Source organism: Cyprinus carpio, chromosome B4, assembly GCF_018340385.1.
Source record: "Cyprinus carpio isolate SPL01 chromosome B4, ASM1834038v1, whole genome shotgun sequence".
In the NCBI taxonomy this organism is placed as follows: domain Eukaryota; kingdom Metazoa; phylum Chordata; class Actinopteri; order Cypriniformes; family Cyprinidae; genus Cyprinus; species Cyprinus carpio.
Window position 1 is genome coordinate 33,525,495 of NC_056600.1, and position 12,514 is coordinate 33,538,008.

At 37.1% G+C, this 12,514-nt stretch overlaps 1 protein-coding gene across 1 annotated transcript; it reads left to right on the forward strand.

Annotated features, from left to right (window-relative positions):
• Positions 1-6,727: 6,727 nt before the first annotated feature.
• LOC122137245 lies at positions 6,728-10,862 on the forward strand. The gene is made up of 5 exons (XM_042723011.1): positions 6,728-6,920; positions 7,146-7,384; positions 8,494-8,603; positions 8,688-8,997; positions 10,833-10,862. The coding sequence occupies exons 1-5, from the start codon at positions 6,893-6,895 to the stop codon at positions 10,860-10,862; spliced, it is 717 nt and encodes a 238-aa protein (XP_042578945.1). The 5' UTR covers positions 6,728-6,892.
• Positions 10,863-12,514: the final 1,652 nt, after the last annotated feature.

A 12,514-nucleotide genomic window follows, 5' to 3' on the forward strand; every position in this document is an offset into this window, starting at 1 on the left:
CCTTATTGTTAGTACATACTAGCACCTGTTAGTGCCTAAAGTGTATATTTTAGTACTGAAAGTGTACATGCAGTATTAATGCCTAATACTAAAATTAAAAAACTACTTCCCAAGTAAAAGCTTTTGTAGCTTTTTTTCTGCAGGAAAAAAAACGAAAGATAACAAGTGTTGCTTCTAGTTAATCTAGTCCTCTGTTTCTTCAATCATCAGTTTGTTCTCCTTTATAATCCGCCCTCTCTTATTGTCAGCCCCTTCTGCTTTTAAAACACTATTCAAACCAACATACCCGCTCATAACTATAAATTTAACGATCATCAAACTATAAGTACGGTACACTCCATCTGTCACGCAACTCTTGATAGACACCTGTTATTCTCGCATTATAGAGCTAAGAGCATAAGAGATTATCTTGTAAGATCAGTAATAAGAAAAGAGATCATATTGGAAATGAAGTAGGTTTTTTTTCTGTCATAAATTTGCCGCTTGTAAATATATACGGAGAAAACAGGTGTCTGGTGACAGGTGACGGATGGAGGGTACGTATTAGACAGTTTATTACTTGTGCATCAACTAATGTCATTTATTTGTTGACTTGTGTGTGTAATAAACAGTATGTAGGAAGAACTAGTAGATTGATCAGAATGTGTATTATCGAGCATATGAGCTCCATTAGGAGAAAGGACATTAAATCTCCGGTAGCTCGTCATTTCAATGAAGCGTCACATTCCACATCAGACATGGATTTTACGGTAATAAAACATATACCACAGCTTCGAAGGGGTGGTGACATAGAACGCAGACTTTTACAAAGAGAATGAAAGTGGATTCTTGATTTGACATCTTTACATCCCCTTGGTATGAATGAGGAATAGGTGTTGAATTGTTTTTTATTATATATATATATATATATATATATATATATATATATATATATATATATATATATATATATATAGACATCATTTCTTCATAAACAATATAAATATATATATATATATATATATATATATATATATATATATATAAATATATATATATTAGTGGTGGGCCGTTATCGGCGTTAACGTGCCGCGTTAACGTGAGACTCTTATCGGGCGATAAAAAAAATATCGCCGTTAATCTATTCTCAAAGTTGGGTTGGGAGCTGGGTCTATACTACACAAGCTATGATGACTTTCACCGTGATAGTTTAGCGCGGATGTATACCTAGACGAATTGCACTGTAAGGGGCGAGAACGAGTCTTCGAACCTGTGTGTATGCCTTCTGTGAAATTACCAAGCTTCCCAAAAAAAACCTCGACAAGACTCACGCCTGTTTCACACATACTCCGTCTGCAGTGCGTATGCAGTCCGTGTGCGTTACGTGTGTGGTGCAGAAGCAGCACGGACTCATTGTGCTTTCACAAAGGACGCGTTTGCAGTCCGCTACTGATCTGCGGCTGTTTAGTCCACAAACACAACATTTGTTCATTATTCTATATTTCAAACCATGTTAAAAAAAAAAAAAAAAAAATTGTTAAAAAATTATCACAGAACAGTAACAGTCTTTCATAATCATAGACATTAGTTTAAACTTAATAAATATAAACAACATATTATTCATGCTTTTGACTTCTAGGTTTTTTATAATAAGCTGCTCAAGCAAGCGGCAAAACATTTAAACACAACAATTAGCCTACTTTTCTTGTTGGGATATCGCAAATATTTAAAATTAAAGCACCGCTGACAGAAACAGTCGACTCTCGTGCCTTTTGCATTTAAATCTTTATTACAAACAATCGCACGGTTCTTAATGAACTTTGTTTTTCTGCTTCCATAAAAGTGCATAGGCCTATATCATGTTGCCTCGTTTATCTAAAGGTGCTCTTTTTCTTGTTTTAAACCTAGCCAAACCCCTTGTGTTGCGTGTGAAAAACAGTAGGCTTTAATTAGTATTCATTTATTGTGAAATTACTGCATTTCCGTGTCAATCCATGTTAATTTTTACCGCGAACAATGCGCTGTCATTTTGATTCAACGATCGCTGCACTGCTGCAGACGCACCGCTCCTGGAACACACTGACGGACCACAACCGTGTGAACGCTGGAATCCGTTAACATGGGTGCGTAAAAAAAAATAAAAAATCCAACGCACACGCACTGCAGACGGAGTGTGTGTGAAACAGGCGTAAGGTTGTTTGCAACTTGTGCAATGCGGAATTAGTTTACTAGGAGTTCCTCCAGTCTCAAGTACCACCTAAACGCAAAGCATCCCTTAGCTAATGCGGAAGATGCCGGCCCAAGCAATGTAGCACAGGGGAAGAGTCGTCATCAAACTACTATGTTTGAGTGCAGCACAGCTCTATCAGTACTAACAAGTACATCTTATTGAACATAATTTGGATGCCTTCGGCAGAATTCAAATGAGCCATTTTAATCTAGATTAATTTCAAGATTACAGTGAGATTAATCTAGATTAAAAAAATTAATCTATGCCCACCACTAATATATATATATATATATATATATACGAAAAATTTCTCAAAAGATTAACGGGTAAAATTATGAATGAAACATTTTTTACAAGTTTTTTTTGCATTAATAATGTTGTATTAATGTGTTTTTCTTTTCTTTTTCATTTTTTTGCATTAAGGAATTTTTACCATTTATATATGTATAGAAATGTCCTCAATTTGATATACTGTATATTTTTTTTTGTGCCTGCGTGCATATTATGATGTCCATGGTGAATATTGAGGTTTATACTGAGAATGTGAAATTGTCTACGCATGTGTGAATCGTGTTTTTTGCGTGAATTATATTTGAGACTAATCTGCTTCCATAGATTACTGTTAACGGTAAATCAGCGTCTTTTCCGTAGTGTCTACCGCAGGATGGATATAAAAGTATAAAATAGCCTACGTTATGGTTTGACAACATCATTAATATGTGAGCTATCACAATTAAAGCACAAAGACATAACAACATTACACCCCAAGACCGTTCACAAGTGTGAGAAAATAGAAGAAACAGTTTCCGGAAGAGAAGTTCATCAGGAGAGTTGTTGACTTTGTCATCAAGCAGAGTGTTGACTTTGTCGAGTCATCCAGTTTAGCGGTGAGTATAATGTCCTTATATATATTTAGTTATAATTTTAGAGAGATGTAAAAAGACTTCACGGATATCTTATTCAGCCTGCTGAGATGAGAGGAAAATGAGAGGAAACGCCGCTTCCCTACTGATCTGTAGTGCATGTGGGTCAGTATGTGAGATGCTTACTATAGCACAGGGCTCAAGTCTGATAGAAAGACAAAACAACTGGTTTAATCCTGTTTTTACTACACTTTTACTTATATTATAACAAATTATAATTAGAAAATCTTAAAATCTAATCTAATAAAACATCAACATCTCAATCCAATTAGTGACATAACCAAGTTGCATTTAATTATGCTATGACTCAGCAATTTAGTTATAAGCAAATCTGTAGAAATTATTCATGTAATTGTCCAGCTCAGTTCAGTACTCATTCCAATGGCATCAGTACATCATTTATAATAATGGAATGAACAAAATTGCACTGAATATACTGTTTGTTTGTTTGTTTGTTTCTAGGGTTTGTTTCAACCCATTGAAAAAGAGGAAGCATTAGAAGAGAGAAGAAGAGAGACAGTGAAAAGGCACTCGACAGATGTTGGTGAGACATTATTTCTGGAAATGCATTAAAGGTCACTCACATTCTAGTTAGCCACAAATGTAAACCTGATTTTAGATAGTATTTAAATGAGATTAATAACTCCAGCTACTTGCAGCCCTACAGTCCTGTATATTTCACACTAAATTGCGATGCAGCCTGAATCATAATCACACCATGTTCATTTGTTAGCCAGAGGGGAACTGATCCTTAAACTAAACATACACCTCCCCCCACCCCCACCATTCTGTCCCCTGATGGTGTTTGTGTTCCTTGCCACTGATGACTTTTGTCTCGCTTATTTGTGAATACATAATATTCAGCAATATTATTGATCTGACTCCACTGACACTATTGGATGAGGACTGAACTGAGCTAGATGATTATGGAAGGATTATTGGGTCAGATTATGAACTAAAATCTAAAACTAAAAGTCTTAAACCAAAACTAAAAATCTAAATTTGAAACTTAAAGTCCAAGTCGAAAATTAATTTGGTATTTAGGATTGGGCATTTTCTATTTAGGGTTGGGCATTTGGTCATTTAGCCATTTAGGATTGGGCATTTGGTATTTAGGATTGGGCATTTAACCCTTGTGCACTGTTCGATTTCTGTGTACACCCTTTATGGAGTGGGTCAAATTGACTCTGATTGGATTCAATACAATTCCTCAAAAATCACACTATGAAAAACAACAAAGATTCAGGTACAAACTGTAAACTTTTACTATCAACATTTGTCAAATATTCCAAAAAATATATATCTTAAGATATGATTTAATGAAAATGTTTTTTAACCATTTTTTAAAATTGTTTTGTTTTGACAAAATTTGAAAATAAACAGTATGCCGACTTGTTTTGCATATACATTTTTTTTTTACTTTTTTTTTTTCTTAGAACATCATAAGTGAACAATTAAATGTAGCTGTATAATGAAAATATTTACTTTTCCTAAGTTGGCTGTTTTGTAAAGCTATTTCATAAAGTCAAGAAGTTACTTCTGACATGATGAGCACACAGCAAGTGTGTGCTTTGTGCATATTAATTTCTTGCACCTCACACACATGGTGCTGGTTTTGCTGTCGCGCTTGGATGGGCACACCTCACATCTCTTCCATTTTTTCCTATCATCTGTGTTCACTCCTTCATTTTCTGTGGGTCTGACTCCAGATCCACCTGCTTGCACTGACTCAACCAAAGCTGCAGCCGCTGGTGATCGAGGTGGGCAGGCGCGTCTCTGGATCTCAGGTGTGATGAGAGCATTTCCCAGCTCCTCCAGGAACAACTGACGTTTGTTCAATTTGTCCTCATTTCAGGTTTGGTTGAGCTCACGCCACAGGACGAAGGCATTATACGCTGACATGTCCAAGATGTTGTAGAAGACCACCAGAGGCCAACGGACAGTCCTGCGCTGGCAGCTGTAGGCTGATGTGACTTTGTCCAAATTGTCAACCCCTCCTTTCATGTAATTATAGTCCAGTATCATTTCTGGCTTCAGGTCCTCTCTTGCACTCAGTGAGGCATCTCTGTGCATTGTACTCATCACAAGGACATTCTTGTTTCTTTTGGGGCAGTAGGAAACTACTGTTGCATTTTCAGAGAAAGCAAATTTTGACGAATGCACGTTTCTGCCCTCCATGTTCAGAATCTCTCTGGGTACCTCAGGTTTTTTTTTTTTCACTGTTCCAATCAAAGTCAGCTTTCGCTTGAGTAGCTTGACACCAAGGTTGTACGATGTAAAGAAGTTGTCACAGGTTATGCAGTGACCTTGCAGCCCTTCACTCATTTGTACAACCACATGCATCCCCTGGTTTCTCTTGATTTTCTTTGTATATGTCAAAAAACACCAGCATGTTGAAACTTTGCATGCATGTTCATGATGATAAATGAGAAAAAGTCACAAAATATCAAGAAAAAACAAAGGTTTAATATTTCAGGTAGCTTGAAAAAATAAGTGATAGGTAATTTTAACCATCTGTGGCTGACAAAATATTTTTCTGTATTGAAATAAGTGTGGAAAAGCTCCATAAGGTAGTAAAAAAATAAAATAACAAAATATAACCAAGAAATGTTATTATTTTGGGTCAGTACAGTTGCCTTAGAGCGTTAAAATATGTGGGTCAAATTGACCCGCAGACATCACAAACGTAATAGTAATTTTGTTTGTATATGTCAAAAAACACCAGCATGTTGAAACTTTGCATGCATCTTCATGATGATAAATGAGAAAAAGTCACAAAATATCAAGACAAAAAACAGGTTAACCAGTATTTCCAACAACTAGAAAATCTAAGCGGGTCAAATTGACCCGCAATATAACACAAGGGTTAATCATTTAGCCATTTAGGATTGAGGATTTGGGGATTTAGGATTGGGCATTTGAAGATTGGGGATTTTGGGATTTAGGATTGGGCATTTGAGGATTGAGGAGTGTATGCAAATTAGGAGGCGTGGCCCAAATACTGGAGGCTGGGTTTGAAATGGCTGGTGCGCAGAGGCACCTTATGGACAGCAGAGGGAGCTCCCAGTGCTAAGGAGCACACTGGCAGAGCGTCCTCTTCAGAGTAAAAGTTGTCGTTCTCTGCGTGCTCTGCCATCCACGTTGGCTGCCATATTAACAATGGCAAAGGCAGAGCTAGCATCTTTGTTGAGACAGGCGCTGGACGTTTTGGACAAAGAAAAGGCTTCCAGTAACGTTGGAGAGGCTTCTTACCACAACACCACCCATTCCACCAAAACAAAAACTAAACTGTCCAAACTAAACCCAAACCCGACCCCCCACCACCATGCTCAACAAAATAAACAACAATAATATAAGACAAAAACATTAAGTGCAATGTGTATTTTTCCTGTCAAAGTCAAGATAACATTAAAGTTAAATATGATGAGCGGATCATATATATAAATATATATTTTATTGGTTATCTATTTATAAATGCGCTCTTAATATAGTCTTAATGAAATGTAGAATATGATGGTATCTAAACACAAAACAATTTAGTTGTGATCAAATGATAGCTATGTAACTATGCTTTAACTGTGTGTCCCAATCTAGACGAGGTGTCCAGAGTCTTTGCGCCATATAGCCGACCTGCAGCCAAAAAGAGGCCAGCATCTCCGTGGTCAATCAAACCATCTAGTACCACCTCATACACACACAAGTTCTTTTGTATGAGTAGCAGAAAGGATGACGAAGTGACGAAACACTGACAGCTGCTGGAATGGGGGAGCGTAAAATAGTATTCCCAGGTAAGTTTAATAAGCCACTTTTAAGCTCAAGTACCGTGTGTGTGTTCAGAAGACTTTGAATTAGTTTTTTTTTTTTTTTTTTACTTTAGACATTATAGATATTTTAAATATTTATGTATTACTTAACTTGCTATTGTTAGAGTAAAGCCAGTTCATCTGGAAGTCTTAAAGTTAAACTGCAAACCTAATTCACCACTCATAACCTTTGTACCTCTTTCTTTTAAGATAAACTTTGCAGTGCTATGGACTTCTCAGCACAGTTGGTCCACCACTATCCCAAACTCAGGGATGGGGGTGGTTATGAACTGCTTCATATCGTCGGTTCGACCAGAAGCAAGGTGCTTGAGGTTCTGCCCTGCCCAAAAAACGGATATTCCCCCATGTACCTTCTCAGTGCTGAAGCAGGACTTGGCAAAGCCACTATCTACATTAGACCTCTGCAAAAAGATCTGTGTCTAGAACCAGTGAGTTTACTATAAATTCTATAATGACCCTTCCAGTTCAATTTCCTGTTACATACAATAATACAATTTTGATCATTTGATTTTTAAAATTAAAAGTAGGATTACCTGTTGGGTAATGTAGGTGCTTAGCAAAATAGCAATATGATGCTAGATTGCAGTTATATTATTTGGTCTGGGCTGCAGGTTTGTTGTACATTGGAACTGTTCTGATTATCAAAGCTGTCTTAGGGGCCTTTCACACCTACCGCGTTTGGACTTTTGGAATTTTCAGTTATGTCCGAACCAAAAATACAGGTGTGAAACCTCCCCGGACCATGGTCCGGACCAAACAGGTGAAATTTGGTCTGATGAAAAGAGGTAGTCTCTGTCCGGACCAAACTGAACCATGGTTCGGTTCATTTATGGTATGAAAGCACTTTTTGGATGGTTCGGACTTTCAGATTATTTATAGGAAGTTCAGCGGTTGCTGTGTAAATTATAAATCTCATCTTTTCAAACTGACGGCCACTATAAGCTCACTGCCACCCATCATTTTGGTCTCTCCTCAAACGGAGGTGCTTAAGGATTGCTTGCTGTCTTCTCCTCCTTTCCTGTCGGCGACGTTATAATGTTCGCACAACGAGGACGTTTAATTGTGAATTTGAACTAGCCTTCAGTTTAGTTGGTGCTGCAGGTAGTAATGCCATAATAATAACAATATAGTGGCAAATATGCATATGTAAATGTTTTATTCATCCATTCTTATTGCAGTGTGATACCAAACCAAAAAAAAAACAAAATAACAAAAAATAAACTTAGACTCAGACCACATATATGATGACAACAGGACGCAAGTATTTAATGTAAAGTTCTTTAGTGCGGTCACAGAATTGCAGTGTGATACCAAACCAAAACTAACCGAATGTATCAAAACATTAACTTTGGTTCGGACCTTGGTGCGGACTTTCAGGTGTGAAAGCCCCCTTATGCACAACTTGAAAGAATGCAATGTTTCCTTTAATAATCACAGTGTGTCTGTTATGATCGTTGTTTGATGAATATGTTAACTTTACATTTCAATTCCATGTTTATTTCTTTGTTTGTTTGTTTTAACTTCTTATTACTTCTAGGTATGGGGGAGTTCTGCTGATGAAAATGATGGTCCAATGGTTGAGTGCATGTATTGCCACAACAGTTTCAAACATTCCAATATGCAGGATCACGTAGACATTTGTACAAGGTATGTTATATTGAAATTTATCAATTAAATCAAAATTCGAGCTTCTTTAAATGTGTGTATTGTTAATCTCTTCTTAAATTTCAGAGATTTTGGCAACACAGAAACTCCCACAGTACAAGCTGACAACCATGGAAAGATGGACACCAGTACAGAAAGACAGGCAACACCAGAGGGCAGTGGTCATAGACACACACAAAATGAGACTGACATGTACAGGCAGACACAGATTGAAAGCAGCCAACACACTGAGAGACAGGCTGATAGATGGCCACAAACCGACAGTGACCACCACAGACTCCAAAGGCAATCGAGACAGAAAGAAGAACAGCCATCAACCAGCAGTAACAATGGTTCAGTCAACATCTTTCAATCTCCTGAAAAAAGTCTTAATGCGGTATGTTTAAGAGCTTTTCTTATAGTTGACCCTTTTCCTTCTCCAAAGTGTTGATATGGTCTTATACAGTAGATTGCCTTGCTAATAACGTCAGTGATTGATCTTGGAGGTTAAGAGCACTGTCTAAAGCCTCGAATATACTCGGGAGCAAACACGGACAAGGACAGCTGCGAACACGGACTACTTCTGTTCATACTCCCTTCTGCAGTCAGCATGGCGGACACGTTCCACACATGCACAGTAGATCAGTTGGTGCCCTGGAAGCGCTAGTTGCCATGTGGACCTGGCGCGGTCACAAAAAAGTAGAGGCACGTGGACCCTACGCGTACCCCCTCTGATGACGATTTTTTTGTCTCGCGTGTGCGGAATAGTATAATCATTGCATAAGGGCGTACTCACACTAGGCCCGGTTGCATTGTACTGTGCCCGAGCACGATTGTCCCCACTGGCCTGTGCTCACACTGCGCCTAACAGTCTGAGCCGTATGTTTACATCATACCATATATTGATTTGTTTGTGGCAGCCTGCTCAACCACTGATATAATAATACTAATAATAATTATTATTAAATTTATAATAACTTTTTTTTTTCTCTCTAATATCATTTTCAGAATGGAAAGCTGAAAAGGATCCAGAAAAGGCAGCTGAGACTTAAAGAAGGGATTTACTGCAACAATCAGAAACATACAGGAGTCTGAAATATGTAATGGATATGCATGAGAGCCCAGAGGAGAAAGAGCGTGCAGTTGTGGTTTTCTACAAGCAGAATAACATCAACTGGGCCAGTCCATGTTGTGTACTATTCAGTGTTTCCAACAGAATTGGATAGTATAAGTGATTATATAGTTTTATTAAATAATATAGTATATAAGGTGTTCCACTGATATTTCATAGTTTTCACAGAGATTTTTGCTCTGTTTTTCTAAAGTTTATTTTATTTAAGTCATACAGATGGTAGACAACCAAAATGGGTACTACCGCCGCGGCGTTAACTGCAAGTCAGTCGCGTGTTAAATTCATTCGTGAAACTACCGCCAGGTGGCGCAAAGGGACGGATTGCGAACTGAATGTAATTGTAAAATGAGATAAAAGGAGGAGGTAAAACAACAATAACATTATGATATAACATTGTACCATCACTGTATACAATGTACAGTGAGTTAATTTCAAAATGTAGGATAGTCTTAGGCAGGGGCGGTTCTAGGGTCAGTGGAGATCCGGGGCTTAGCCCAGAAAAATCCATGTATGTGACTTTTTATTTTAATAAATCAGAAGGATTTACCTTGTTCAAAATATACAAAAACAATAATAAAAAAAAAAAAAATTAAAACATTTTATTTAAAGTTTATCCCTTGTATCCTGGCACATATGCTGATGTTGTGTCTCTATCTCACTTTTTTTTGTCTCTGCCTCTCAGTTTTCTTTTCTTTTCCAATCAAGCCTGACTGGCTACACTCGTCCTGGTAGAACAGGGATAAGAAGCAAACATTAAGCAGTGCACTGACATACATCATTGAATTTCTCATTTCTTTTATGATGCTTTCTGTGACCTCTTCTGAAATACATGCAATCATTTCATTTTGCGAAGAGTGAGACAGGTAGGTAGCATAGGATGGAGCATTGTACTGCTGAGAAGTTTCATGCACTCAAGCAAGTTTCCCTGATTTTGACTCTGGCTCTGTTCATCATGTACACGGAAAACAATCCCCTGCTTCCCCAGAAATGACGTCACAGCAACAACACGATGGAAGTATTCACGACTCTAAGTTATTTCTCCTACACTGGCTCTATGAAGCTGTTCTGTAATATCTCCATGTGTTTCAGTTGTTTTGTAGCTCTTCCAGCATGTCATGGAAGCCTTATGAAGGCTACTTTGTTCATGCTCTCTGAATGATTCTAAAGCCCTTTTTCAGTTGGAGAAACCTGCACTTGTTAATGTGTCTTTGCTGTTTCGGATATAATGCTTGCCAAAGAGACGACAAGAAAAGCAGAATGCAGAATTTCTGGATACGAAATACTCAAGCCACTGAAATGCATTTAGCCAATTCTTATTAAAAGCTCTCTGCTGTGTTCCAAGTTGGGTAAAGGGATACTGCTGAAGCTTTTGGGCCTGTCTGCAGTGTTCCTAGATCATCCCTTTCACCTTCTAAAGCCTCTTCTTTCCTTGCTGACTCATCTAAGACATGGTAAAATAGCAAGCTCAGCTCTATTATTGTTTTAGTAGTCTTCACTTAACGGCATGAGAATAGATAAAAAAAGGTGAATAAAGAATCTATAATAACAAAAAAAAAAAAAAAACCTTCACCCATTCTTCCTGCACATATTACATTTTATAAGCTACCTTATTCTTACTTTATACATACACTCACATACATAATACACACACAAACACTTAAAGCCAAGTATAATTATAAACACAGGGCTCTATACACTTATATTTTTGAAGGAGCACTTACACAGCACTTACAAATTGCATAAATAATCTTATGAGGCTAATTTATCAAATTAAAAAAAATTTGGAATACAGAAATATGAAATGATAAAAAAAATTAGAATGGTACTTTGCCACTAGGTGGCGGCAAGCCACTGCCTTAATGAGTGAGTCGGTCAGTCATTTAATCAATGGATTAGTTCGAAACAGATGATTCATTCAGAAAAAAAGTAAGCAGCTGTTTTTATGAATGGGTCAGTGAATCATTTACTCAAGCAAATTTATTCAGTAAACACCGCTGTGTGTTGCTGCAGAGCACAACAACATGCTTTGTTTGGAACCATTTCCTTTGTGAAATATGTCTTTTTTTATTATCTTGTTTATTGAATTGTTGCCCTGACACGAAAAGTCTAACCGTGCTAACCAAACATTATAACCGCTCTGTGTGTGTGTGTCCTAAAGACTGTGCTGCGCAACCGTTAACTGTTAGATGTTCAACATGTAACCTTAAATCAGACACAATTTAAAACCGAAAAAGAAATATAATACTATGATTAAAAGTTACAGATACCTGAAGGTGTTGTATCTTGGCGTTCAAGTGTTGGCTGGGGGTGTTTTATTGACTTTTTTTTTTTTGAAGAATTTTGAAATATCCATTTTAATTTTCAAATAAATTGATCTAGTAAAAAACTACACGCCAACAAACCACCTGGCTCCAAAAGATCTCATTTCATTGGCTGGATCGTACAGACGCTCATCGATGGTTGGCCAGTTTACATGTCAGTCAGAAGCACTAGACTCAGTGGGCGGTTTTTGTCGGGTGTGAATCACAACCAAAAAATTTACAGACACTCTAAACATTAAATTATATATATATTTAATTAATTATTTATTAAATAATTTATTTAATTAATTCATTCATTCAATTAAATTCTAATATAAATTACTTTATTGGGCATGAAAACTCATTGATGGCATGGTGGTAATAAAAACATTAGGGGCTTTACTGAAAACATTCGGGTAACCATACCCAACAGGCGTCTCTAAATACAAACCATAGTCTTAGGCTACATTCTACTCATAAAA